Source organism: Thunnus maccoyii, chromosome 10 (assembly GCF_910596095.1).
Source record: "Thunnus maccoyii chromosome 10, fThuMac1.1, whole genome shotgun sequence".
Taxonomy (NCBI): domain Eukaryota; kingdom Metazoa; phylum Chordata; class Actinopteri; order Scombriformes; family Scombridae; genus Thunnus; species Thunnus maccoyii.
This window is the reverse complement of record NC_056542.1, coordinates 12,645,382-12,659,299: the sequence shown is the minus strand read 5'-3', so window position 1 is coordinate 12,659,299 and position 13,918 is coordinate 12,645,382. Positions and strand designations below refer to the sequence as shown.

General features: G+C 38.4%; 4 protein-coding genes across 4 annotated transcripts; all 4 read right to left on the bottom strand.

The window, feature by feature from the left end:
- Positions 1-2,094: 2,094 nt before the first annotated feature.
- On the bottom strand, positions 2,095-3,504 carry LOC121906232 (trypsin-1-like). The gene is made up of 6 exons (XM_042424979.1): positions 3,410-3,504; positions 3,171-3,321; positions 2,798-3,048; positions 2,555-2,691; positions 2,282-2,383; positions 2,095-2,142 (listed from the first exon to the last, which is right to left on the bottom strand). Exons 1-6 carry the CDS (start codon positions 3,447-3,449, stop codon positions 2,095-2,097), a joined length of 729 nt encoding a protein of 242 aa, XP_042280913.1. The 5' UTR covers positions 3,450-3,504.
- Positions 3,505-5,477: 1,973 nt separating this feature from the next.
- On the bottom strand, positions 5,478-6,994 carry LOC121906241 (trypsin-1-like). Its single transcript, XM_042424989.1, has 6 exons — positions 6,900-6,994; positions 6,661-6,811; positions 6,288-6,538; positions 6,044-6,180; positions 5,771-5,872; positions 5,478-5,631 (listed from the first exon to the last, which is right to left on the bottom strand). Exons 1-6 carry the CDS (start codon positions 6,937-6,939, stop codon positions 5,584-5,586), a joined length of 729 nt encoding a protein of 242 aa, XP_042280923.1. The 5' UTR covers positions 6,940-6,994; the 3' UTR covers positions 5,478-5,583.
- A 2,031-nt stretch (positions 6,995-9,025) lies between these two features.
- On the bottom strand, positions 9,026-10,483 carry LOC121906244 (trypsin-1-like). The gene is made up of 6 exons (XM_042424994.1): positions 10,389-10,483; positions 10,143-10,293; positions 9,770-10,020; positions 9,527-9,663; positions 9,254-9,355; positions 9,026-9,114 (listed from the first exon to the last, which is right to left on the bottom strand). The coding sequence occupies exons 1-6, from the start codon at positions 10,426-10,428 to the stop codon at positions 9,067-9,069; spliced, it is 729 nt and encodes a 242-aa protein (XP_042280928.1). The 5' UTR covers positions 10,429-10,483; the 3' UTR covers positions 9,026-9,066.
- Positions 10,484-12,460: 1,977 nt separating this feature from the next.
- On the bottom strand, positions 12,461-13,918 carry LOC121905562 (trypsin-1-like). Its single transcript, XM_042423880.1, has 6 exons — positions 13,845-13,918; positions 13,599-13,749; positions 13,226-13,476; positions 12,983-13,119; positions 12,723-12,824; positions 12,461-12,583 (listed from the first exon to the last, which is right to left on the bottom strand). Exons 1-6 carry the CDS (start codon positions 13,882-13,884, stop codon positions 12,536-12,538), a joined length of 729 nt encoding a protein of 242 aa, XP_042279814.1. The 5' UTR covers positions 13,885-13,918; the 3' UTR covers positions 12,461-12,535.

Here is a 13,918-nt window from a genome sequence, read left to right as displayed (position 1 = left end):
ACCTGGAGCCCCGGTTTATATGGAAAGGCAGCTCTCCTGTTTCCGTGCTGAACACACCTCCCAAAGTTGTTTTTCACCAATCAGAATCCTGGAAAAATGATTGTGGGTATTCTGGGAAAAGCAAACTTTTTTTGCTGATGGGTGGTGATGTGTCAGGCACTGATGACTGACATGGTTTAAATTCTATTGTTTGTTAATCTTTTTAGAGTAACATTAAATGTAATTGTAAATAATGGACACTGATTAAAAAACACATTTAAATGCATTTTAAAATTCAGTGTAGCAAATATATGCATTTATATAAAAATGACTATCCATATGACATAGATTGATTGATCTTTGATTATGTAATGCCTGCATGTCTTCCTGTCATCCTGGCCTTGACTTGGGCCCTGACGCAGTGCCAGGTGGAGCCTCTCTCACAGGCTGACTTGCTGTCAGGCTCTAGCCTTCACAAAGGAAAACAGTAAGGAACGCAGTTTCACAACTACTGTAAAATGTACATACAGTATGAATTATTTCTCCTTCTCCTCCTCTGATTTTAACTCAATGCATGTCATATCATGTTATGCAATAACATTGTGAATATGTTAAAGTGAAGAATTAGTTCAAATAATACTTTACTAATGATACTAAATACATGGGTTAATTAAAAAACAGGCAAATTTCATGTAATTATTATTGGGGAAAAGAAAAAAAGCTATACTGTTAAATCAAAATAATTGACAGTAAAGGCAATAAGAAAAAGGTAAAAAAACAACAACCCAAAAAACAGCTGTAATAATCATTACAGAGGATTAAATACAGAGCAGTGACTTCTATTCACCTTTATTTGGCACATTCAGAAGGATGTTTTTACTGATTCACTCAGTTTATAATATACATCCACATGTTGTGCCAATAAATATGCCAAAATTGGCACAGAATTATATTCTAATATATTTTATATTATTACTTATATTTGTCACATTTTAAAAGGAAACACATCTTGTTCTCAGTGATTCTTTCCTCTGTAAGTTTCCAGGACTGTTTATGTCTTCTTGTCTCATTGTCCAGACTGTGGATATGCTGTATTTTTATGGGGTCTGTCTCTACTTCAGGTGTCTCTCTGTGAAAAGATTTTCTGCTAGTTTATATTTTCTCACAGTAATTAACATAACTACAGTGCCTTTATTTTGTCTATTACACTTGTGTTCCTGTTTATCCATGTTGTTCCACTGCAGGTTTTTGTTTGCCCTCCAAAAAAATTGAGCTGACATGAGTCTTTTGAGATAATAGGTTGTTTGCAGTGTTGATTGTATTTACCAAAGTTTTTGGTAATTCTAACTAAAATGAATAGAAGAGTTTTTAAAAATCTGAATCATATCATAAGACAACAAATACATTAAACATACACACAAACATTAAGTGCAAAAAGTGGTCAACACAGAAGTAATACTGATATTTAGGCCCTTATATATCATAATATATCATAACTGAATAATGTATAATATCAAATAGGATCTTGAGTATGTAATCAATAAATATTTTGCATTGGTATTTCTGTTTACACAAGGCTTTTGAGCCCATTCTAACACAAGCTGCAGTATTATAAACATTAAGGTCACATACACATGTACCTCTAATTTATGTAACTAATGATAAATGCACTTTCTATGACTGCCTGTTTATTTGTTGCTGGACAAATTATTTTTCTTTGAATAGATTTTGAATAGATTGAATAGAATTTTGCAATGACAAAGTTTGTCATTTTACCAGTTTGGATGTCAAAATACAGTATAAACAGTAGACATAGGATAAGCAGGATAAGATAAGCAGTGATTGCCTTGTTTGTAATGTATCATGAAGGGCAGTGAACTGTTTTAAAACCTTAGTGAAAAATCAAGGCTAAGTTTTATAGTGCTGTGATGAGAATACCACGATGTAGGAAGACAAAGGCTAAAAAAATGGAAAGAACAATTGTATGCAAGTCAGGTGTATGACTTTATTGATGCAGATGAGAAATGGCTGCACATTGTTCAAAACTACAACATTACTGGAGTTAGAATAATGGAAGAGAGGCAGCAGAATAAGATGATGGTCACATGATCAGATTTAATTGCTGGCTATGGTCTCCTCCAGCCACTGGTTGAAGAGGCACACCTGGGAATGGAGAGAGAAAGAGGTTAGTTAAAACAGGCAGCCAGCAGCACATATGTTGACTGTTAACTGGACATGCAAAATGTGAAAGTTCAGTTGAAATAGTGATTTAATTTATTATGAAGAGATATTTCAGCTATACCCTGCAGTAGACACCAGGGTGGTCCCTCTCAGCACATCCGTATCCCCAGGACACGACACCCTGCAGCTCACCGTTGCACACAACGGGGCCACCAGAGTCACCCTGAAAGAGAGAATATGAACAGTGAACAGAATGAAAGAATAAATGATTTCAATATATTTCAATACTAAAAATAAAAAATATTCTTCTATTTAAATACCAATATTCTTGATTTTTCAACCCAGAAGCACAGGTCTAGAGCTAGGCCCTTTGCAGATTCCTTTTGTTACGTACCTGGCAGGAATCCTTGCCGCCCTCCAGGAATCCAGCACAGAACATGGCATCAGTGATCATGCCAGGGTAGGCGTTGTCACAGTCGCTTTGGGGGAGGATGGGGAGGTCCAGGCACTGCAGCTTGTCACCGTCATCAACTACAATGTTTAAAAGAAAGTATGGGTGAAAAACAATTAAAAAACCACAAATGTTGCTCTGAAACATTCTGTAACTTTTAGCTGTTTAAATGCAGATGATACTCACCGGAGCTCATGGTGTTGCCCCAGCCAGAGACAAGACACATGGTGCCAGCGGGGGCGCAGCTGGTGGGCAGAGCCACAGGCTGCACAAACTCGTTGAGGGTGGCGGGCTCGCTCAGCTTGATCAGCATGATGTCATTGTCGATGGTGTAGGGGTTGTAGTTGGGGTTGCGGATGACACGGGAGGAGCTGATGAACTGCTCGGTTCCCTCAGAGACCCTGATGTGGTGCTCTCCAAGACGCACCTGAATACGGCTGGAAAAAGACAATAAACAAAGGATAAGTGTAAAAACACAGAAAAATGACTAGTACATATACATTTGTATATCACTTGGATAATACCTATTATGCTGGAAAAACATGAAGAATGTGCTTACGACTTGTAGCAGTGAGCAGCGGACACAACCCAGTTCTCATTGACCAGGGAGCCACCACAGAAGTGGTAGCCAGAGTTCAGAGACACCTGATGGGGCTGGGAGTGGGCCTGGCACTCATACCCTCCGACGATCTTGTCGTCCTCTGTGGCAACTGAAAACACACAGGGAGCCAAACAGTTAGTGGCCAAGTGAAAGTTTTTACATTACAGTGATTAGGGCTGGGAGAGATATATGCTTACAAGCAGCTCCGATGAGCAGAACGAAGACCAGAGACCTCATGGTTGCTGTGTGATCTTGTCGATGAGAGGACTTCACCTGGAGCCCCGGTTTATATGGAAAGGCAGCTCTCCTGTTTCCGTGCTGAACACACCTCCCAAAGTTGTTTTTCACCAATCAGAATCCTGGAAAAATGATTGTGGGTATTCTGGGAAAAGCAAACTTTTTTTTGCTGATGGGTGGTGATGTGTCAGGCACTGATGACTGACATGGTTTAAATTCTATTGTTTGTTAATCTTTTTAGAGTAACATTAAATGTAATTGTAAATAATGGACACTGATTAAAAAACACATTTAAATGCATTTTAAAATTCAGTGTAGCAAATATATGCATTTATATAAAAATGACTATCCATATGACATAGATTGATTGATCTTTGATTATGTAATGCCTGCATGTCTTCCTGTCATCCTGGCCTTGACTCGGGCCCTGACGCAGTGCCAGGTGGAGCCTCTCTCACAGGCTGACTTGCTGTCAGGCTCTAGCCTTCACAAAGGAAAACAGTAAAGAACGCAGTTTCACAACTACTGTAAAATGTACATACAGTATGAATTATTTCTCATTCTCCTCCTCTGATTTTAACTCAATGCATGTCATATCATGTTATGCAATAACATTGTGAATATGTTAAAGTGAAGAATTAGTTCAAATAATACTTTACTAATGATACTAAATACATGGGTTAATTAAAAAACAGGCAAATTTCATGTAATTATTATTGGGGAAAAGAAAAAAAGCTATACTGTTAAATCAAAATAATTGACAGTAAAGGCAATAAGAAAAAGGTAAAAAAACAACAACCCAAAAAACAGCTGTAATAATCATTACAGAGGATTAAATACAGAGCAGTGACTTCTATTCACCTTTATTTGGCACATTCAGAAGGATGTTTTTACTGATTCACTCAGTTTATAATATACATCCACATGTTGTGCTAGTAAATATGCCAAAATTGGCACAGAATTATATTCTAATATATTTTATATTATTATATTTGTCACATTTTAAAAGGAAACACATCTTTTTCTCAGTGATTCTTTCCTCTGTAAGTTTCATGACTGTTTATGTCTTCTTGTCTCATTGTCCAGACTGTGGATATACTGTATTTTTATGGGGTCTGTCTCTACTTCAGGTGTCTCTCTGTGAAAAGATTTTCTGCTAGTTTATATTTTCTCACAGTAATTAACATAACTACAGTGCCTTTATTTTCTCTATTACACTTGTGTTCCTGTTTATCCATGTTGTTCCACTGCAGGTTTTTGTTTGCCCTCCAAAAAAATTGAGCTGACATGAGTCTTTTGAGGTAATAGGTTGTTTGCAGAGTTGATTGTATTTGCCAAAGTTTTAGGTAATTCTGACTAAAATGAATAGTAGAGTTTTTAAAAATCTGAATCATATCATTAGACAACAAATACATTAAACATACACCCAAACATTAAGTGCAAAAAGTGGTCAACACAGAAGTAATACTGATATTTAGGCCCTTATATATCATAATATATCATAACAGAATAATGTATAATATCAAATAGGATCTTGGGTATGTAATTAATAAATATTTTGCATTGGTATTTCTGTTTACACAAGGCTTTTGAGCCCATTCTAACACAAGCTGCAGTATTATAAACATTAAGGTCACATACACATGTACCTCTAATTTATGTAACTAATGATAAATGCACTTCCTCTGATTGCATGTTTATTTGTTGCTGGACAAATTATTTTTTTTTGAATTGATTTTGAATAGATTGAATAGAATTTTGCAATGACAAAGTTTGTCATTTTACCAGTTTGGATGTCAAAATACAGTATAAACAGTAGACATAGGATAAGCAGGATAAGATAAGCAGTGATTGCCTTGTTTGTAATGTATCATGAAGGGCAGTGAACTGTTTTAAAACCTTAGTGAAAAATCAAGGCTAAGTTTTATAGTGCTGTGATGAGAATACCATGATGTAGGAAGACAAAGGCTAAAAAAAACTAAAAAAATGGAAAGAACAATTGTATGCAAGTCAGGTGTATGACTTTATTGATGCAGATGAGAAATGGCTGCACATTGTTCAAAACTACAACATTACTGGAGTTAGAATAATGGAAGAGAGGCAGCAGAATAAGATGATGGTCACATGATCAGATTTAATTGCTGGCCATGGTCTCCTCCAGCCACTGGTTGAAGAGGCACACCTGGGGATGGAGACAGAAAGAGGTTAGTTAAAACAGGCAGCCAGCAGCACATATGTTGAATGTTAACTGGACATGCAAAATGTGAAAGTTCAGTTGAAATAGTGATTTAATTTATTATGAAGAGATATTTTAGCTATACCCTGCAGTAGACACCAGGGTGGTCCCTCTCAGCACATCCGTATCCCCAGGACACGACACCCTGCAGCTCACCGTTGCACACAACGGGGCCACCAGAGTCACCCTGAAAGAGAGAATATGAACAGTGAACAGAATGAAAGAATAAATGATTTCAATATATTTCAATACTAAAAATAAAAAATATTCTTCTATTTAAATACCAATATTCTTGATTTTTCAACCCAGAAGCACAGGTCTAGATCTAGGCCCTTTGCAGATTCCTTTTGTTACGTACCTGGCAGGAATCCTTGCCGCCCTCCAGGAATCCAGCACAGAACATGGCATCAGTGATCATGCCAGGGTAGGCGTTGTCACAGTCGGTTTGGGGGAGGATGGGGAGGTCCAGGCACTGCAGCTTGTCACCGTCATCAACTGCAATGTTTAAAAGAAAGTATGGGTGAAAAACAATTAAAAAAAACACAAATGTTGCTCTGAAACATTCTGTAACTTTTAGCTGTTTAAATGCAGATGATACTCACCGGAGCTCATGGTGTTGCCCCAGCCAGAGACAAGACACATGGTGCCAGCGGGGGCGCAGCTGGTTGGCAGAGCCACAGGCTGCACAAACTCGTTGAGGGTGGCAGGCTCGCTCAGCTTGATCAGCATGATGTCATTGTCGATGGTGTAGGGGTTGTAGTTGGGGTTGCGGATGACACGGGAGGAGCTGATGAACTGCTCGGTTCCCTCAGAGACCCTGATGTGGTGCTCTCCAAGACGCACCTGAATACGGCTGGAAAAAGACAATAAACAAAGGACAAGTGTAAAAACACAGAAAAATGACTAGTACATATACATTTGTATATCACTTGGATAATACCTATTATGCTGGAAAAACATGAAGAATGTGCTTACGACTTGTAGCAGTGAGCAGCAGACACAACCCAGTTCTCATTGACCAGGGAACCACCACAGAAGTGGTAGCCAGAGTTCAGAGACACCTGATGGGGCTGGGAGTGGGCCTGGCACTCATACCCTCCGACGATCTTGTCGTCCTCTGTGGCAACTGAAAACACACAGGGAGCCAAACAGTTAGTGGCCAAGTGAAAGTTTTTATAATTCAGTGATTAGGGCTGGGAGAGATATATGCTTACAAGCAGCTCCGATGAGCAGAACGAAGACCAGAGACCTCATGGTTGCTGTGTGATCTTGTCGATGAGAGGACTTCACCTGGAGCCCCGGTTTATATGGAAAGGCAGCTCTCCTGTTTCCGTGCTGAACACACCTCCCAAAGTTGTTTTTCACCAATCAGAATCCTGGAAAAATGATTGTGGGTATTCTGGGAAAAGCAAACTTTTTTTTGCTGATGGGTGGTGATGTGTCAGGCACTGATGACTGACATGGTTTAAATTCTATTGTTTGTTAATCTTTTTAGAGTAACATTAAATGTAATTGTAAATAATGGACACTGATTAAAAAACACATTTAAATGCATTTTAAAATTCAGTGTAGCAAATATATGCATTTATATAAAAATGACTATCCATATGACATAGATTGATTGATCTTTGATTATGTAATGCCTGCATGTCTTCCTGTAATCCTGGCCTTGACTCGGGCCCTGACGCAGTGCCAGGTGGAGCCTCTCTCACAGGCTGACTTGCTGTCAGGCTCTAGCCTTCACAAAGGAAAACAGTAAGGAACGCAGTTTCACAACTACTGTAAAATGTACATACAGTATGAATTATTTCTCCTTCTCCTCCTCTGATTTTAACTCAATGCATGTCATATCATGTTATGCAATAACATTGTGAATATGTTAAAGTGAAGAATTAGTTCAAATAATACTTTACTAATGATACTAAATACATGGGTTAATTAAAAAACAGGCAAATTTCATGTAATTATTATTGGGGAAAAGAAAAAAAGCTATACTGTTAAATCAAAATAATTGACAGTAAAGGCAATAAGAAAAAGGTAAAAAAACAACAACCCAAAAAACAGCTGTAATAATCATTACAGAGGATTAAATACAGAGCAGTGACTTCTATTCACCTTTATTTGGCACATTCAGAAGGATGTTTTTACTGATTCACTCAGTTTATAATATACATCCACATGTTGTGCTAGTAAATATGCCAAAATTGGCACAGAATTATATTTTAATATATTTTATATTATTATATTTGTCACATTTTAAAAGGAAGCATATCTTGTTCTCAGTGATTCTTTCCTCTGTAAGTTTCCAGGACTGTTTATGTCTTCTTGTCTCATTGTCCAGACTGTGGATATGCTGTATTTTTATGGGGTCTGTCTCTACTTCAGGTGTCTCTCTGTGAAAAGATTTTCTGCTAGTTTATATTTTCTCACAGTAATTAACATAACTACAGTGCCTTTATTTTCTCTATTACACTTGTGTTCCTGTTTATCCATGTTGTTCCACTGCAGGTTTTTGTTTGCCCTCCAAAAAAATTGAGCTGACATGAGTCTTTTGAGGTAATAGGTTGTTTGCAGAGTTGATTGTATTTGCCAAAGTTTTTGGTAATTCTAACTAAAATGAATAGAAGAGTTTTTAAAAATCTGAATCATATCATAAGACAACAAATACATTAAACATACACCCAAACATTAAGTGCAAAAAGTGGTCAACACAGAAGTAATACCGATATTTAGGCCCTTATATATCATAATATATCATAACAGAATAATGTATAATATCAAATAGGATCTTGGGTATGTAATTAATAAATATTTTGCATTGGTTTTTCTGTTTACACAAGGCTTTTGAGCCCATTTTAACACAAGCTGCAGTATTATAAACATTAAGGTCACATACACATGTATCTCTAATTTATGTAACTAATGATAAATGCACTTTCTCTGATTGCATGTTTATTTGTTGCTGGACAAATTATTTTTCTTTGAATAGATTTTGAATAGATTGAATACAATTTTGCAATGACAAAGTTTGTCATTTTACCAGTTTGGATGTCAAAATACAGTATAAACAGTAGACATAGGATAAGCAGGATAAGATAAGCAGTGATTGCCTTGTTTGTAATGTATCATGAAGGGCAGTGAACTGTTTTAAAACCTTAGTGAAAAATCAAGGCTAAGTTTTATAGTGCTTTGATGAGAATACCACGATGTAGGAAGACAAAGGCTAAAAAAATGGAAAGAACAATTGTATGCAAGTCAGGTGTATGACTTTATTGATGCAGATGAGAAATGGCTGCACATTGTTCAAAACTCTACAACATTACTAGAGTTAGAATAATGGAAGAGAGGCAGCAGAATAAGATGATGGTCACATGATCAGATTTAATTGTTGGCCATGGTCTCCTCCAGCCACTGGTTGAAGAGGCACACCTGGGAATGGAGAGAGAAAGAGGTAAGTTAGCACAGACAGCCAGAAGCATATATGTTGAATGTTAACTGGACATGCAAAATGTAAAAGTTCAGTTGAAATAGTGATTTAATTTATTATGAAGAGATATATTAGCTATACCCTGCAGTAGACACCAGGGTGGTCCCTCTCAGCACATCCGTATCCCCAGGACACGACACCCTGCAGCTCACCGTTGCACACAACGGGGCCACCAGAGTCACCCTGAAAGAGAGAATATGAACAGTGAACAGAGTGAAATAATAAATTATTCCAATGTATTTCAATACTAAAAATAAAAAATATTCTTCTACTGAAATACCAATATTCTTGATTTTTCAACCCAGAAGCACAGGTCTAGAGCTAGGCCCTTTGCAGATTCCTTTTGTTACGTACCTGGCAGGAATCCTTGCCGCCCTCCAGGAATCCAGCACAGAACATGGCATCAGTGATCATGCCAGGGTAGGCGTTGTCACAGTCGCTTTGGGGGAGGATGGGGAGGTCCAGGCACTGCAGCTTGTCACCGTCATCAACTGCAATGTTTAAAAGAAAGTATGGGTGAAAAACAATTAAAAAAACACAAATGTTGCTCTGAAACATTCTGTAACTTTTAGCTGTTTAAATGCAGATGATACTCACCGGAGCTCATGGTGTTGCCCCAGCCAGAGACAAGACACATGGTGCCAGCGGGGGCGCAGCTGGTGGGCAGAGCCACAGGCTGCACAAACTCGTTGAGGGTGGCGGGCTCGCTCAGCTTGATCAGCATGATGTCATTGTCGATGGTGTAGGGGTTGTAGTCGGGGTTGCGGATGACACGGGAGGAGCTGATGAACTGCTCGGTTCCCTCAGAGACCCTGATGTGGTGCTCTCCAAGACGCACCTGAATACGGCTGGAAAAAGACAATAAACAAAGGACAAGTGTAAAAACACAGAAAAATGACTAGTACATATACATTTGTATATCACTTGGATAATACCTATTATGCTGGAAAAACATGAAGAATGTGCTTACGACTTGTAGCAGTGAGCAGCAGACACAACCCAGTTCTCATTGACCAGGGAACCACCACAGAAGTGGTAGCCAGAGTTCAGAGACACCTGATGGGGCTGGGAGTGGGCCTGGCACTCATACCCTCCGACGATCTTGTCGTCCTCTGTGGCAACTGAAAACACACAGGGAGCCAAACAGTTAGTGGCCAAGTGAAAGTTTTTATAATTCAGTGATTAGGGCTAATTACTGGGAGAGATATATGCTTACAAGCAGCTCCGATGAGCAGAACGAAGACCAGAGACCTCATGGTTGCTGTGTGATCTTGTCGATGAGAGGACTTCACCTGGAGCCCCGGTTTATATGGAAAGGCAGCTCTCCTGTTTCCGTGCTGAACACACCTCCCAAAGTTGTTTTTCACCAATCAGAATCCTGGAAAAATGATTGTGGGTATTCTGGGAAAAGCAAACTTTTTTTTGCTGATGGGTGGTGATGTGTCAGGCACTGATGACTGACATGGTTTAAATTCTATTGTTTGTTAATCTTTTTAGAGTAACATTAAATGTAATTGTAAATAATGGACACTGATTAAAAAACACATTTAAATGCATTTTAAAATTCAGTGTAGCAAATATATGCATTTATATAAAAATGACTATCCATATGACATAGATTGATTGATCTTTGATTATGTAATGCCTGCATGTCTTCCTGTCATCCTGGCCTTGACTTGGGCCCTGACGCAGTGCCAGGTGGAGCCTCTCTCACAGGCTGACTTGCTGTCAGGCTCTAGCCTTCACAAAGGAAAACAGTAAGGAAGGCAGTTTCACAACTATTGTAAAATGTACATACAGTATGAATTATTTCTCCTTCTCCCCCTTTGATTTTAACTCAGTACATGTCATATCATGTTATGCAATAACACTGTGAATATGTTAAAGTGAAGAATTAGTTCAAATAATACTACACAAATGATAGTAAATACACTGGTTAATTTAAAAAAAAATCAGGCAAATTTCACGTAATTGTTATTAGGGAATAGAAAAAACTATACTATTAATTCAAAATAATTTACATTGAAGGCAATAAGAAATACGTTAAAAAAACGGCCATAATAATCATTACAGAGGATTAAATACAGAGCAGTGACTTCTATTCACCTTTATGTGGCGTATTCAGAAGGATGTTTTTACTGATTCACTCAGTGTATAATATACATCCACATGTTGTGCCAGTAAATATGCCACCACATCAAAATTTCCAAAGAATTATATTCTAATATAATAATATTTGTCACATTTTAAAAGGAAGCACATCTTGTTCTCAGTGATTCTTTCCTCTGTAAGTTTCCAGGACTGTTTATGTCTTCTTGTCTCATTGTCCAGACTGTGGATATACTGTATTTTTATGGGGTCTGTCTCTACTTCAGGTGTCTCTCTGTGAAAAGATTTTCTGCTAGTTTATATTTTCTCACAGTAATTAACATAACTACAGTGCCTTTATTTTGTCTATTACACTTATATTCCTGTTTATCCGTGTTGTTCCACTGCAGGTTTTTATTTGCTCTCCAAAAAATTGAGCTGATATGAGTCTTTTGAGGTAATAGGTTATTTGCAGAGTTGATTGTATTTGCCAAAGTTTTAGGTAATTCTAACTAAAATTAATAGAAGAGTTTTTAAAAATCTGAATCATATCATAAGACAACAAATACATTAAACATACACCCAAAGTGCAAAAAGTGGTCAACACAGAAGTAATACCGATATTTAGGCCCTTATATATCATAAGATATCATAACAGAATAATGTATAATATCAAATAGGATCTTGGGTATGTAATTAATAAATATTTTGCATTGGTATTTCTGTTTACACAAGGCTTTTGAGCCCATTTTAACACAAGCTGCAGTATTATAAACATTAAGGTCACATACACATGTACCTCTAATTTATGTAACTAATGATAAATGCACTTCCTCTGATTACATGTTTATTTGTTGCTGGACAAATTATTTTTCTTTGAATAGATTTTGAATAGATTGAATAGAATTTTGCAATGACAAAGTTTGTCATTTTACCAGTTTGGATGTCAAAATACAGTATAAACAGTAGACATAGGATAAGCAGGATAAGATAAGCAGTGATTGCCTTGTTTGTAATGTATCATGAAGGGCAGTGAACTGTTTTAAAACCTTAGTGAAAAATCAAGGCTAAGTTTTATAGTGCTGTGATGAGAATACCACAATGTAGGAAGACAAAGGCTAAAAAAAATGGAAAGAACAATTGTATGCAAGTCAGGTGTATGACTTTATTGATGCAGATGAGAAATGGCTGCACATTTTTCAAAACTACAACATTACTGGAGTTAGAATAATGGAAGAGAGGCAGCAGAATAAGATGATGGTCACATGATCAGATTTAATTGCTGGCCATGGTCTCCTCCAGCCACTGGTTGAAGAGGCACACCTGGGGATGGAGACAGAAAGAGGTTAGTTAAAACAGGCAGCCAGCAGCACATATGTTGAATGTTAACTGGACATGCAAAATGTGAAAGTTCAGTTGAAATAGTGATTTAATTTATTATGAAGAGATATTTTAGCTATACCCTGCAGTAGACACCAGGGTGGTCCCTCTCAGCACATCCGTATCCCCAGGACACGACACCCTGCAGCTCACCGTTGCACACAACAGGGCCACCAGAGTCACCCTGAAAGAGAGAATATGAACAGTGAACAGAGTGAAAGAATAAATTATTCCAATATATTTCAATACTAAAAATAACAAATATTCTTCTATTGAAATACCAATATTCTTGATTTTTCAACCCAGAAGCACAGGTCTAGAGCTAGGCCTTTTGTTACGTACCTGGCAGGAATCCTTGCCGCCCTCCAGGAATCCAGCACAGAACATGGCATCAGTGATCATGCCAGGGTAGGCATTGTCACAGTCGGTTTGGGGGAGGATGGGGAGGTCCAGGCACTGCAGCTTGTCACCGTCATCAACTGCAATGTTTAAAAGAAAGTATGGGTGAAAAACAATTAAAAAAACACAAATGTTGCTCTGAAACATTCTGTAACTCCTAGCTGTTCAAATGCAGATGATACTCACCGGAGCTCATGGTGTTGCCCCAGCCAGAGACAAGACACATGGTGCCAGCGGGGGCGCAGCTGGTGGGCAGAGCCACAGGCTGCACAAACTCGTTGAGGGTGGCGGGCTCGCTCAGCTTGATCAGCATGATGTCATTGTCGATGGTGTAGGGGTTGTAGTCGGGGTTGCGGATGACACGGGAGGAGCTGATGAACTGCTCGGTTCCCTCAGAGACCCTGATGTGGTGCTCTCCAAGACGCACCTGAATACGGCTGGAAAAAGACAATAAACAAAGGACAAGTGTAAAAACACAGAAAAATGACTAGTACATATACATTTGTATATCACTTGGATAATACCTATTATGCTGGAAAAACATGAAGAATGTGCTTACGACTTGTAGCAGTGAGCAGCAGACACAACCCAGTTCTCATTGACCAGGGAACCACCACAGAAGTGGTAGCCAGAGTTCAGAGACACCTGATGGGGCTGGGAGTGGGCCTGGCACTCATACCCTCCGACGATCTTGTCGTCCTCTGTGGCAACTGAAAACACACAGGGAGCCAAACAGTTAGTGGCCAAGTGAAAGTTTTTATAATTCAGTGATTAGGGCTAATGACTGGGAGAGATATACGCTTACAAGCAGCTCCGATGAGCAGAACGAAGACCAGAGACCTCATGGTTGCTGTGTGATCCTGTTGATGAGAGGACTTC

Coding starts and splice junctions, on each gene's coding strand:
- LOC121906232 (XM_042424979.1), bottom strand. CDS start 3,449: ATGAGGTCTCTGGTCTTCGTTCTGCTCATCGGAGCTGCTT. Junction 3,049..3,170: donor GCTGCTCACTGCTACAAGTC/GTAAGCACATTC, acceptor GTCTTTTTCCAG/CCGTATTCAGGTGCGTCTTG. Junction 2,143..2,281: donor ACCCTGGTGTCTACTGCAGG/GTATAGCTGAAA, acceptor CTCCATTCCCAG/GTGTGCCTCTTCAACCAGTG.
- LOC121906241 (XM_042424989.1), bottom strand. CDS start 6,939: ATGAGGTCTCTGGTCTTCGTTCTGCTCATCGGAGCTGCTT. Junction 6,812..6,899: donor TCTGCTCATCGGAGCTGCTT/GTAAGCATATAT, acceptor GTGTGTTTTCAG/TTGCCACAGAGGACGACAAG. Junction 5,632..5,770: donor ACCCTGGTGTCTACTGCAGG/GTATAGCTAAAA, acceptor CTCCATCCCCAG/GTGTGCCTCTTCAACCAGTG.
- LOC121906244 (XM_042424994.1), bottom strand. CDS start 10,428: ATGAGGTCTCTGGTCTTCGTTCTGCTCATCGGAGCTGCTT. Junction 10,021..10,142: donor GCTGCTCACTGCTACAAGTC/GTAAGCACATTC, acceptor GTCTTTTTCCAG/CCGTATTCAGGTGCGTCTTG. Junction 9,664..9,769: donor GGGCAACACCATGAGCTCCG/GTGAGTATCATC, acceptor TAAACATTGCAG/TTGATGACGGTGACAAGCTG.
- LOC121905562 (XM_042423880.1), bottom strand. CDS start 13,884: ATGAGGTCTCTGGTCTTCGTTCTGCTCATCGGAGCTGCTT. Junction 13,120..13,225: donor GGGCAACACCATGAGCTCCG/GTGAGTATCATC, acceptor TAAACATTGCAG/TTGATGACGGTGACAAGCTG. Junction 12,584..12,722: donor ACCCTGGTGTCTACTGCAGG/GTATAGCTAAAA, acceptor CTCCATCCCCAG/GTGTGCCTCTTCAACCAGTG.